The following is a 14,504-nucleotide window of genomic DNA, read 5'->3' as shown; positions in this document are numbered from 1 at the left end:
CAGGAGAGGAAGCTTGAATCTCACTCAGAAGGGGAATAAAATAGCGAAAAGAGGCAGATGGAGGGAGGGAACTAGGTGGAAGAGGGGTAGGGATGGTAATGGGGGGTTCCGGATCAGGTGTGGGGAAGGACAGCAGAGGTGACTACAGAGCCATGAAAATGAATGGAAATCTGCAAGTGATAGGGGTGAGGAGGTCCAGGATGAGACAGAGACCTGGGATAAGGGAGGTGCCCATGAATCAATGGGGGATTTTGAACTTGAAGAGGCTACCTGCTGCAGCCACACAGGAACACCAGTGAAGAAATAGAGACACCATCCCATCTACAAAACACTCAACCAAACTTTATTCTATGTACAAGAAATGCAGGCATTGGGAATGGAGCAAAGACTGAGAAAATGGCCCAATTTTAAATCCACTCCATAGGCTAGTACCAATCATTATCACTATTAATGATACTGTTATGATTAGAGACAGGAACATTTTGTCCTGAAAGAGGCCCCACCCAGCAGTTGACTCAGGCAGATACAGACACCCACAGCTAAAGAATGGACGGGGTTTGGAAACCCTTATGTAAGAATAGGAGGAAGTACTGTGGGTTCCAAAGGTGATATGAATTCCATAGGAAAACCAACAGAATCAACTATCATAGACCCTTGGGGTTCTCTCTGAGTACAAATCACCAAAGAAGAACATGCCCATGCTGGACCTAGGCCTCCATGTACATATGTAGCAGATGTGCAGCTTGGTCTTCATGTAGGTCTAGAACAATTAGAACAGGGGCTATCCCAAATGCTGTTGTCCAAAATGCTGTTGTCCATACGTAGGGTATGTTCTAGCTGGGCTACCATGTCTTGCCTCTGTGTAAGAGAAATTACATAGCCTCACAGAGACTTGTAATGCTAAGGTGTGGGGTGGAGGGGTACCAAGGGAAGGCTTGACTTGGTCAGAGGAGAAGAGGAAGGGGGATGTGGGAAGGACTCTAGGATGGATTGACTTAGGGGGAGGGGCAGTGAGCAGGACATAAAATGAATATGTAAAACAAAACAAAACAAAATCAAAATTAAATTAAAAAAAGGAGTAACTTTAAAATCATGTTTTATAGCCTCGTGATCAGGTTGAGTAGCATTTATTGAACAGTGGTTTGTCAATATGCTATTCCAATATAGTTGAAAGTGCTATAATTACCTTTTATCATTTCATTTGCTTAGTCCTTTGGTTTACAGGTACTTTTATGTTGTCCAATATTTAATATGAACTCATGTCAAGTCCTTTGAACTTTGGATATTTCATATAAATGTTTATGCACATGCTCAAATATACATATATATAATCCATTCTGTGATGTTTACTAGACCCATCAATTCAAGAACACAAGGTAAAACTAAGTTACAGATATTTTAGTAAAATCTGTTACATTTTGCACACGCTAACATAAAGTTCTAGTTTTGATCATAAATCACTAATAAATGCATGATACACAAATATCTCTATGAGATATGTATTAGTTATATAAGAAGAAAAATCACATTTGACATTTCATTCGCATGATTAATATTTGAAAGTTATATATTTATGTAGTTACTGATATTAGTATAGAAAATATCCCTTCAGTTATGACTAAAGTATATAGTCTACAAATATATATATATATATATTTACCCATCATAATCTTCATTGATTCCAGAAAATTTTGCAGTTTCACACTCCACAGAAATCAGTAATAGGAAAAGCATAATTGATACAACAGATACTGTTATTATAAATTTAAGTTTGTTCTTAATACTCATTTGCAATTTGTCAACAATATAACCTCCCACAAAACGGCCAATAATACATCCTGGAAGTATAAACATTCCTGAGAAATGAAAAGAAAGTACTGTTAAACATAATCTGGTGAGACTTACAAAAAAATTACACATCAATATCATTCCGTCTAGTGTAGCATAGATTTTAAAACAAACCAAGAGACAGAAAACAAACCAAGATGTGGTATTTGAATAAATCTGGACATTATAACATATACATGTGAATGGTTATGGTGAAATTATAGGACTACAGGTTCTGATAGAGATGTTTTACTCCTAAACACTAAGTAACTTAATAAGACAGAAACATAGTCCATGCCACATACAAATTAGGATTTTCCTTACTGAGAGGTATCATTACTGTTCCACTTGAAAGTATGGCACGTATCTGGAGACTTAACTAAAATAATAGGATGATCTGACTCACTGAGGTCTCTCTAAGATGGTCAACATGAATATTTTTATAACAATCTGAGACTCTAGATTGCCTTTAATAATGTATGTTTTTTTTTTCTATTTAAGCATATTAGAAAGAGGAAATCACAAGAAGAATATGAACTGGAAAGAAGCAAAAGAAGAGAAATAGAAAAGTAAGTGTAACATAGTAAACTGACACACTAATACAGTCCAATCAGCTCCAAATGTAGGTCACTGTGTGTACATGTAAGATAGAGAACAAAACACCAATAACAACACACATACACAATATTACATCATACCATAATAAATACTTACAAATTAAATGTTTCATAAAAATGGAAAAAGTGAAGGGAAAGGAAGGAATAAAGATGGAGTTTGAGAAAAAACAAACAAACGAAATGTGGCTAATATAATGAAACACACATTTGATAAAATAAAATTTCACGTTCAGATCCAAGGTGGTGGGTGGTATAGGGACACTCAGGAATAGCTTTCTCTTCCGTGGACTGGAAAGAAAATAGTACACTTGGAACTTGTCATGGAAGGAAGAATGGGTGAATATGGGAAGTTGTCTGCACAGGAAACAAAACCTAAAGGATTCCACAGACTAGGGAAAGTGACAAAGCAGGGTGAGCAAATATCCTTGCTCCTCAAATACAAAGTTTAAAAGGGAGGTGGACTTCCTGTTCCTAGGCAGGAAAGTAACAGTGGAAGGCAAGATGTGACACGGAAAGCTGCAAACTGAACACAAAAAGCTTAACTACATACCAGGTGTGGAGGAGGAAAGCAACCTGGCTTCAGAGAAGAATTTAACACGAAGATTCATGAAAACTCAGATATAGATCTTCCTGGGGGGAAGTTCTGTGGCCAGGGACGTAGCAATTCACAGACTTTGTAAATCCTAGTATAGTCTCGGACTTCTCAGAAGAATCTCAGACTCCTTTTTTTTTTTTTTTTTCTTTTTGTTTTTTTTAAGACAGGGTTTCTCTGTGTAGTCCTGGCTGCCCTGGAACTCACTCTGTAGACCAGGCTGGCCTTGAACTCAGAAATCTGCCTGCCTCTGCCTCCTGAGTGCTGGGATTAAAGGCGTGTGCCACCACCGCCCGGCAATTTCAGACTTTTTGTGGATACTTAAGTGCATAGCTGGGTAAGCAGCCATCCCAGGCAATAAGAAAATTATACCTTGGGCAAGTGTCTCAGACTCAACATACTGACAGGTTTATGCTCACACACACTGTAGGAGGTGTTTCAGACATTCCTCATTTCTTGGATGTTACCTGTACCTCAGTTTGCAAAACCAAACCAAAAGCCTTCAGAGCAAATATGTATCAATTCTGTATGGTCCATAGACTGCCAAACTTTACTCTTCAGTGAGAAGATCTTGCTGTAGCAGAAACACTGTCTACATATTCTTTGTACAGAGTAACACTTCCTAAGTGAAGATAAACCTAAAGTAGCCTATATTCCTCCTATGCTCATGTTTGCAGACAGACCCACCACTTTACCATCAGTATCCCATGGGCAGGGTATTGTATACTTAACAAATCTGGTGAGTATAGTCAATGCATTTGTCAGATGTTAAGCGCAGTCTGGCCTCTCCTCCCATTGATGTCCAAGAAGGCCATCTTCTGCTACATATGCAGCTGGAGCCATGGTGCATCCATATGTAATCTTTAGTTCCTGGGAGCTGTGGGTGAGGGGGTCTGGTTATTTGATATTGTTTTTCTTCCCATGGGTTTCAAATCCCTTCCACTCCTACTGTCTTTTCTCTAACTCCTCCATTGGGGACCCAGTGCTCAGTCCAATGGTTGTCTGTGAGCATCTGCCTCTGTATTTGCCAGGTTCTGGCAGAGCCTTTCAGGGGACAGGTATATCAGGCTCTAGTCAACATACACTTTTTGGTATCCACAGTAGTATATGGGTTTAGAGTCTATATATTGGATGGATCCACAGGTGGGACAGTCTCTGGATCGCCTTTCCTTCAGTTTCTGCTCCATGCTTTGTCTTCATATTTCATTCCAAGAGTATTTTTCTCCCCCTTTTAAGAAGGACTGAAGCATATACACTTTGGTCTTCTGTCATCTTGAGTTTCACATGGTCTCTGAATTGTATCTTGGGTATTATGAGCTCTTAGTATAATATCCACTTATCAATGAGTACATAATGTGTTTTCTTTTGTGTCTGGGTTATATCACTCTGGATGATATTATCTAATCCCATCCATTTTTCTAAGAATTTCAAGAATTCGTTGTTTTAAATAGGTGAGTAGAACTACACGGTGTAAGTACACCACATTTTTTGTATCCATTCCTTTGTTAAGGAACATCTGGGTTGTTTACAGCTTCTGGCTATTAGAAATAAGGCTGCTAAGAACATAGTAGAGCATGTGTCTTTGTCAAATGTTGGAGTAGCTTCTGGGTATATGCCCAGGAATGGTATAGATGTGTCCTCAGGTAGTATTATATCCAATATTCTGAGTAACCATGAGACTGATTTCCAGAGTGGTTGTACCACCTTGTAATCCCACAAACCATGGAGGAGTGTTCCTCTTTCTCCACATCCTAGCTAGCATCTGCTGTCACCTGATGTTTTGATCTTAGCCAATCTGACTGGTGTGAGGGGGGAATCGCAGGGTTGTTTGATTTGCATTTCCCTGATGACTAAGATGTTGAACATTACTTTAGGTGCTTCTGAGCCATTTGATATTCCTCAATTGAGACTGAAGACCCAGAATTTAACCCACATACCTATGGTCACTTGAAAATTGACAAAGGAGCTAAAATTATCCAATGGTAAAAAGACAACATTTTCAACAAATGATACTGGTTCAACTTAAAGTCTGCATGTAGAAGAATGCAAATTCATCCATTTTTATCTCGTACAATACTCAAGGCCAAGTGGATCAAGGACATCCACATAAAACCAGACACAAGAAAACTAATAGAAGAGGAAGTGGGTCAGAGTCTTAAACACATGGGCACAGGGGAAAACTTCCTAAGCAGAACACCAATAGCTTATGCTCTAAGATAAAAAAAAAATCAATAAAGGGGACCTCTTAAAATTGCAAAGCTTCTATAACGCATAGGACACTGTCAATAGGATAAAATGGCAACCAACAGATTGGAAAAGATCTTTACCAACCCTACATCAGATAGAGGGCTAATATCCAATATATAAAAAAAACTGAAGAAGTTAGACTCCAGAGAACCAAATAACCCTATTAAAAATTGGGTAAAGAGCTAAATGAAGAATTCTTTTGTTCTTTATTTAATTGCTGGGAATTTTCATGTGTCCTAGGCAGGTAGTTCCTTCATTTAGTGGCATCTAACCTTTCAATTCCCTTTTCTATTTATAATTTTATTTTAAACATCACTTTTGCCTTATTTCCTCTGTCATATATGAACCAGGGATCAACCCAGTGCACAGTGTATAATGAACTGTTGTATCCCTGAGCTATATTTACTGAAGAATTAATTTAGTTTCAGCCACAGTTCAGTCTTACTTGAACCAAATGGGAAAATTACTTAGTGATAAGGGGAAGACATCAATCCCACTTATTCATCAGTAGGGAAAAAGAGGAGTGGCTGAGGCTAGTCCCAAGGGCAAATATACACAAAGTCGCAATAGAGAGGAAAACATAACAGTAGTGTAGACCACATCTACATCTATGTTCTACTATGTTCAAGACTACAGCAGGGCAGACTGCATGAGAAGGATAAATCTGTCAATGATTTGTCAGTGTCACATAGTGATATGATTCTCCAAGGAGAGACAGAAAGCAAGAGGTGGTCGGGAAGAACAGGAAGACAGAGCAGGAGGAAGCAGCCCTGGATCAGAACTGCATAGCCAGGAGAAATAGCAAGGAGCAAGAGTCTTTATAACTGGGTAATAAGTTACTATAGCCCAATCTAGGCATATGACTTGTAAATAAATTACCTGAATTGCATGTCCATTTATATGGGCTTATTAAGATTATAGGTTCCTATTACATTTTGCAGTTAAGAAGACAGAATACCGCAGCATAATTACAATACATTAAGTTCAGACCAATCTGAATCTGAAACATACAGTTTCTGGTGAAAGAAACAGAAGAATCAGTAGTCAATGTGCATATTTAGAAAAACTTTTGAGTACAGACAGAGTACTCAAGAAGTACAAGAAGAATACTTGTACAGTGAGTACAAGAAGAAAGTTATAGAAGCAGTTAAAAGGAGGATAGCCTGTGGTGTGAGAACAGTTGTTTCTTCACTGGGAGGGGAAAGGAAATGGGCAGTTATGTAGGAAGGGAGGCAGGAAGATAATGAGCTATAGAAGGTACATTATGAAATTTTATGTATTAAAAATATTTATGTGGTGTTGGGTGTGTTCCTCTTTTGATAGTTTCAGCAAATGCACTCAAGTACACTATACTTTCTGTTTTCTGCTAACAGGACATATGTCCTAAATATATATCACACTTAAATTTGTACATTGTGAAAAATGTGAAATAAACCCAGAAAGAAGAAATATCTACCTGTGAGCATACCAGCAGACCTCGGCGTCATTACAGACTGAGTTTGTAAATATAGGGGCAAATAATGTGAAGATGCCTTAAAAGTCATAGACTCTGTGACTTTGCAGAATATCTGAGTCAGCACCAGCGGGTTCCTTAATAGACACTGAAACAGAGCAGGTCACATCAAAATGATTTTACCTCATCACATGCAGCACTGTCTGTCTATAGTCTAATTCTAATGATTGAAATTATGAAAATCTATATAATTCCCTAGTAGACACATTCCATAAGAGACTAAAACTTTGTTTTCTCTTTACAGCAGATATGGCTTTTACCTATGGATCAGGTGCCTTGTTGAATGTATCTCTCAGTATCTTATTAGATACATTCATATTTATAAGCATTTACCTATGTCAACTGCTAAGTACTGTCTAATTTTGCATCATGTGGTTACATTTTATTTATTGGTTCCAATAGGATTAATTATTTAAGTCTTCTTAAACTCACAAATGTCACAACCATGGTTAAATTATACATCTGTATGCATGTACTCTCAATTTCCTGTGGCAAACCAGCTTCAGACTTCTGTATCCTTGGAAGGACTTTCGGGTACAAGGTTTACGAGCACTTTATTTCATAATTTCATTCAGAATTTTCTTCAGGTTCTATCTTTATATAATAGCACCTCAGTATCAGAGATCCCAGTTTCCTAATGAGGAAACATTTACTCTACATTTCATCAGAAAAATACTTAAAGTTTCGCAAGCCCTTGCAGAACTGTACAATTCTACCATTAAGTCACTAAGCATGGGAAGGTGATTCAGGTGCAAGAAGACTACATCTGAGTATTCTGAAACCTAGCCATTAATAGATTGAATATAAGAACAAAGAAGCCTCTAGATAACTCCATCCTTCAGACTGTGAGCACTTTAATCACCCCATGTGAATCTCAGGAGAAAAAGCCTCATCAAAATTTTGCACTTATAAATAAGACAGTTTTGTTAGTATAGTTAGTTTTGTCACATAATTAGAAGTTATAAACAGACCACTTAATTAGAAATATTTGATCATCATTGTTAATGTTTGTAGGCCTCTACATTTTTTGATACAGATAGACACAAGGTAGTATTTGTGTGTGTGTGTGTGTGTGTGTGTGTGTGTGTGTTTCTATGGTTTCAAGTAAATTGGCCTTTTGGGGGCTGGAGATATGCCTCAGTTGGTAAAATACTTGCTCTTCTCAAGGATCTGAACTTATCCCCCATAACTCATATTTAAAAGATGACAGACAGGGCTGTACACACTCATAATATCAGTGCTGAGAAATGGGGAGAGGGGATGGCCCTGAGGCCTATTAGCAAGCTAGTTTAGCCTACACATCAAGTTCCAGGCTGGCGTGTTTCAAAAAAGAAATTAAAGGTGGATAGCTCCCGAGGAAGCACACCTGAAGTCACCTGGATAGCACATGTAGGCGTACATATTTCCAGGTGAACCTGAACACACGTGAGTATCTATATGCCAATAAACACAAAACTGTGGGTTTGTCCAAATAATTTAGGTGTTTGAGTGAATGCGTGTGCAATTCAATAACACTTCCTTGTGGTTTGCATTGATTACCTAAGAATTCCCTATTTATTCTAAGTATTAACTCCTTTCTTTTCAGTAGCCATTACTAATCTACTCTACTGCCTATAGATTAATTCATATGAGAAACAATTTGCCGGTATGTTACCTAACCTATATATTTTATGCTTTACATTACTTGAAACATATTTAAAATGCATTTCCTCTTTTATATTCTCTATATATTGCAAAGTCATCATTAACTATTTTATATTATCTAAAAAATTCTGTGATCCTGAAAACAATCTGTGTACATAATGTGATGTGGGAATTCTGATATTTATTATTTTATACATAAACAGTAATCTTGCATTGCTTATATCATGTAGCTAATAATTCTTATACTATGAATATATATTCACACAGATAATGAATTATGAAGTTGTCTATAATTGTGCTTTATTTGGATTCAAATGAGGGCATTGTTATTCTTTAAACTATAAATGCCATGTGATTATCTTTGTATTTCATTAATAGATTATTAGACTAAATATTTCATGCATGAACATAGCCATTTCTTTTTTATATTAGATATTTTCTTGATTTACATTTCTTTTTTTTCCATTTTTATTAGGTATTTAGCTCATTTACATTTCCAATGTTATACCAAAAGTCCCCCATACCCACCCCACTCCCCTACCCACCCACTTCCCCTTTTTGGCCCTGGCATTCCCCTGTACTGGGGCATATAAAGTTTGCAAGTCCAATGGATCTCTCTTTCAAGTGATGGCCTATTATGCCATCTTTTGATACATATGCAGCTAGAGACAAGAGCTCCGGGGTATTGCTTAGTGCATATTGTTGCTCCACCTATAGGGTTGCAGTTCCCTTTAGTTCCTTGGGTGCTTTCTCTAGTTCCTCCATTGGGGGCCCTGAGGTCCATTCAATACCTGACTGTGAGCATCCACTTCTGTGTTTGCTAGGCCCTGGCCTAGTCTCACTAGAGACTGCTATATCTGGGTCCTTTCAGCAAAATCTTGCTAGTGTATGCAATGGTGTCAGCGTTTGGAAGCTGATCATGGGATGGATCTCTGGATATGGCAATCACTAGATGGTCCATCCTTTCGTCACACTTCCAAATTTTGTCTCTGTAACTCCTTCCATGGGTGTTTTGTTTCCTATTCTAAGAAGGAGCAAAGTGTCCACACTTTGGTCTTTGTTCTCTTAAGTTTAATGTATTTAACAAATTATATCTTATATCTTGGGTATCCTAAGTTTCTGGGCTAATATCCACTTATCAGTGAGTACATATTGTGCGAGTTCCTTTGTGATTGGGTTACCTCACTCAGGATGATGCCCTCCAGGTCCATCCATTTGGCTAGGAATTTCATAAATTCATTCTTTTTAATAGCTGAGTAGTACTCCATTGTGTAAATGTACCACATTTTCTGTATCCATTCCTCTGTTGAGGGGCATCTGGGTTCTTTCCAACTTCTGGCTATTATAAATAAGGCTGCTATGAACATAGTGGAGCATGTGTCCTTCTTACCGGTTGGGGCATCTTCTGGATATATGCCCAGAAGAGGTATTTCAAATGCTCTACTGAAAGTTCCCTATAACCTCTCCCCGCCCTGCTCCCCGACCCACCCACTCCCACTGCTTGGCCATGGCGTTCCCCTGTAGTGGGGCATAGAAAGTGTGCAAGACCTAGGGGCCTCTCTTCCCAATGATGGCCGACTAGACCATCTTCTGCTACATATGCAGCTAGAGACACAAGCTCCAGGGGGTACTGGTTAGTTCATATTGTTGTTCCACCTATAGGGTTGCAGATCCCTTCAGCTCCTTGGGTATTTTCTGTAGCTCCTCAATTGGGGGTCCTGTGTTCCATCCTATAGATGACTGTGAGCATCCACTTCTGTATTTGCCAGGCACTGGCATAGCCTCATATGAGACAGCTATATCAGGTTCATTTCAGCAAAATCTTGCTAGCATATGCAATAGGGTCTGGGTTTGGTGGCTGATTATGGGACGAATCCTGGTGCGGTAGTCTCTTGGTAGTCCATCCTTTTGTCTTAGCTCCAAACTTTGTCTCTGTAACTCCTTCCATGGGAATTTTGTCCACTATTCTAAGGAGAAATGAAGTATCCACACGTTGCTCTTCCTTTTCCTTGATTTTCTTGTGTTTTCCATATTGTACTTCAGGTATTCTAAGTTTCTGGGCTAATATCCACTTATCAGTGAGTGCATATCTAGTGACGTCTTTTGTGATTGGGGTTCATCACTAAGGATGATATCCTCCAGATACATCTATTTGCCCAAGAATTTCATAAATTCATTGTTTTTAATAGCTGAGTAGTAATCCGTTGTGTAAATATACCACATTTTCTGTATCTATTCCTCTGTTGAGGGACATCTGAGTTCTTTCTATCTTCTGGCTATTATAAATAAGGCTGCTATGAACATAATGGAGCAAGTGTTCTTATTACCAGTTGGAACTTTTTCTGTGTATATGCACAGGAGAGGTATTGCTGGGTCTTCTGGTAGTTCTATGTCCAATTTTCTGAAGAACCGCCAGACTGACTTCCAGAGTGGTTGAACAAGCTGAAGTTGAACCAGCAATGGAGGAGTGTTCCTCTTTCTCCACATCCTTGCCAGCATCTTCTGTCACCTGAATTTTTTATCTTAGTCATTCTGACTGGTATGAGGTGGAATCTCAATGTTGTTTTGATTTGCATTTCCCAGATGATTAAGGATGTTGAAATTTTTTTCAGGTGCTTCTAAGCCATTTGGTGTTCCTCAGTTGAGAGTTCTTTGTTTAGCTCTGTGTCACATTTTTTTAATTAGGTATTTATTTCATTTACATTTCCAATGCTATCCCAAAAGTCCCCCACGCGCTTCCCCACCCACTCCCCCACCCACCCACTCCCACTTCTTGGCCTTGGAGTTCCCCTGTACTGAGGCATATGAAGTTTGCATGACCAGTGGGCCTATCTCTCCACTGAGGGCCAACTAGGCCATCTTCTGACACATATGCAGCTAGAGACACACGAGCTCCGGGGATTACTGGTTAGTTCATATTGTTGTTCCATCTATAGGGTTGCAGATCCCTTTAGCTCCTTGGTTATTTTCTCTAGCTCCTCCATTGGGGGCCCTGTGATCCATCCAATAGCTGACTGTGAGCTTCCACTTCTGTGTTTGCTAGGCCCTGGCATAGTCTCACAAGAGACAGCTATATCTGGGTCCTTTCAGCAAAATCTTGCTAGTGTATGCAATTGTGTTAGCTTTAGGAATCTGATTATGGGATGGATCCCTAGATATGGCAGTCTCTAGAAGGTCCATCCTTTCGTCTCAGCTCCAAACTTTGTCTCTGCAATTCCTTCCATGGGTGTTTTGTTCCCAATTCTAAGAAGTGGCATAGTGTCCACACTTTGGTCTTCGTTCTTGAGTTCCATGTGTTTTTCAAATTGTATCTCATATCTTGGGTATTCTAAGTTTCTGGTCTGTATCACATTTTTAATGGGGTTATTTGAATTTCTGGTGTCCAGCTTCTTGAGCTCTTTGTATATATTGTATATTAGCCCCCTATTAGATTTAGGGTTGGTAAAAATCCTTTCCCATTCTGTTGGTGACCCTTTTGTCTTATTGAGAGTGTCTTTTGCCTTACAGAAACTTTCCAATTTAATGAGGTCCCATTTGTCAATACTTGATCTTACACCACAAGCCATTGCTGTTCTGTTTAGGCATTTTTCCCCTGTGCCCATTTCTTCGAGGTTATCCCCCACTTTCTCCTCTATAAATTTCAGTACCTCTGATTTTATATGGAGGTCTTTAATCAACTTAGACTTGAGCTTTGAAAAAGGAAATACAAATGGATCAATTCACATTTGTCTACATGATAACTGCCAGTTGTGCCAGCACCATTTGTTGAAAATGCTGTCTTTTTTCCACTGGATGATTTTAGCCCCCTAGTCAAAGATCAAGTGAAGATAGGTATGTGAATTCATTTCTGGGTCTTCAATTCTATTCCATTGATCTAACTGTCTGTAACGGTACCAGTACCATGCAGTTTTTATCACAATTGCTCTGTAGTACAGCTTAAGGTTAGGCATGGTGATTCCACCAGAGGTTCTTTAATTGTTGAGAATAGTTTTTGCTATCCTAGGTTTTTTATTATTCTAGATGAATTAGCAAATTGCCCTTCTAACTCAGTGAAGAATTGAGTTGGAATTTTGATGGGGATTGCATTGAATCTATAGATTGCTTTTGGAAGGATAGGCATTTGACTATATTAATCCTGCCAATCTATGAGCATGGGGGATCTTTCCATCTTCTGTGATCTTCTTCAATTACTTTCTTCAGAGACTTGAAGTTCTTATCATACATGTCATTCACTTCCTTAGAGTCACACCAAGGTATTTTATATTATTTGTGACTATTGTGAAGGGTGTTGTTTCCCTAATTTCTTTCTCAGCCTGTTTATCCATTGTGTAGAGAAAGGCCATTGATTTGTTAGAATTAATTTTATATCCAGCTACTGCACTGAAGCTGTTTATCAGGTTTAGTTCTCTAGTGGAATTTTTAGGATCACTTATATCAACTATCATATCATCTGCAAATAGTGATTTTTACTTCTTCCTTTCCAATTTGTATCCCCTTGATCTTTTTTTGTTGTCGAATTGCTGTTTAGGACTTCAAGTACTATATTGAATAGGTAGGGAGAAAGTGGGCAACCTTGTCTAGTCCCTGATTTTAGTGGGATTGCTTCCAGTTCCTCTTCATTTAATTTGATGTTGGCTACTAGTTTGATGTATATTGCTTTTATTATGTTTAGGTATGGGCCTTGAATTCCTGATCTTTCTAAGACTTTTATCATGAAGGGGTGCTGGATTTTGTCAAATGCTTTCTCAGCATCTAACAAGATGATCATGTGGTTTTTGTCTTTGAGTTTGTTTATATTGTAGATTATGTTGATGGATTCTCATATATTAAACCATCCCTGCATCCCTGGGATGAAGCCTACTTGATCATGATGGTTGCTTGTTTTGATGTGTTTTTGGATTTGGTTTGCCAGGATTTTATTGAGTATTTTCATCAATATTCATAAAAAATTGATCTGAAGTTCTCTTTCTTTGTCGGATGTTTTTGTGGCTTAGGTATCAGAGTAATTGTGCCTTCATAGAATGAATTGGGTAGAGTACCTTCTGTTTCTACTTTGTGGAATAGTCTAAGGAGAGTTGGAATTAGGTCTAGTTTTAAGGTCTGGTAGAACTCTGCACAAAACCCATGTGGTCCTGGGCTTTTTTTTTTTTTTTTTGGTTGGGAGACTATTGATGAGTGCTTCTATTTCTTTAGGGGAAATGGGTCTGTTTAGATCATTAATCTGATCCTGATTTAACTTTGGTACCTGGTATCTGTTTATGAAGTTATCCATTTCATCCAGGTTTTCTAGTTTTGTTGAGTATAGCCTTTTGTTGTAGGATTTGATGATGTTTTGGATTTCCTCAGGTTCTGTTGTTATGTCTCCTTTTTCTTTTCTGATTTTGTTAATTAGGATACTGTCCCTGTGCCCTCTAGTTAGTCTGGCTAAGGGTTTATCTATCTTGTTGACTTTCTCAAAGAACCAGCTCCTCGTTTGGTTGATTCTTTGAATAGTTCTTTTTGTTTCCACTTTGTTTCCACTGTGTGCTTTGAGCTTTGCTAAAGTTTCTTTAATGAATATAGCTGCCCTTATATCTAGAGCATATTCAGAATTGAGAGTTAGATCATCTTGGTAGATTTTACCTTTGATGTGTATAAAGTGCCCCTTCTTGTCTTTTTTGATAACTTTGGGTTGGAAGTCAATTTTATTCGATATTAGAATGGCTACTCCAGCTTGTTTCTTCAGACCATTTGCCTGGAAAATTGTTTTCCAACCATTCACTCTGAGGTAATGTCTATCTTTTCCCCTTGGGTGGGTTTCCTGTAAGCAGCAAAATGTTGGGTCCTGTTTGTGTAGCCAGTGTTTAGTCTATGTCTTTTTATTGGGGGAATTGAGTCCATTGATGTTAAGAGAAATTAAAGAAAAGTAATAGTTGTTTCCTGTTATTTTTGTTGTTTAAGTTGGGATTCTGTTCTTGTGGCTGTTTTCTTTTAGGTTTGTGGAAGGATTACTTTCTTGCTTTTTCTAGGGTATAGTTTCAGTCCTGGTGTTGGATTTTTTTCCCTTTATTATTCTTTGAAGGGC

The 14,504-nt window shown here is 38.3% G+C and overlaps 1 protein-coding gene across 1 annotated transcript in view; it reads right to left on the bottom strand.

Moving 5' to 3' along the window:
- Gm7133 (predicted gene 7133) overlaps positions 1–14,504 on the bottom strand; it is a 147,856-nt gene that overhangs the window by 65,279 nt on the left and 68,073 nt on the right. Inside the window, exons 7-8 of the mRNA XM_981711.4 lie at positions 6,740–6,884; positions 1,661–1,856 (exon numbers count right to left, since the gene is read on the bottom strand). Of these exons, the coding sequence (XP_986805.2) occupies positions 1,661–1,856; positions 6,740–6,884 (341 nt within the window). The remainder of the gene's footprint in view (positions 1–1,660; positions 1,857–6,739; positions 6,885–14,504) is intronic.

Source organism: Mus musculus, chromosome 1, assembly GCF_000001635.26.
Source record: "Mus musculus strain C57BL/6J chromosome 1, GRCm38.p6 C57BL/6J".
NCBI lineage: Eukaryota > Metazoa > Chordata > Mammalia > Rodentia > Muridae > Mus > Mus musculus.
Note: the sequence above shows the minus strand (reverse complement) of the source record. Positions and strands in the feature narration are given on the sequence as shown.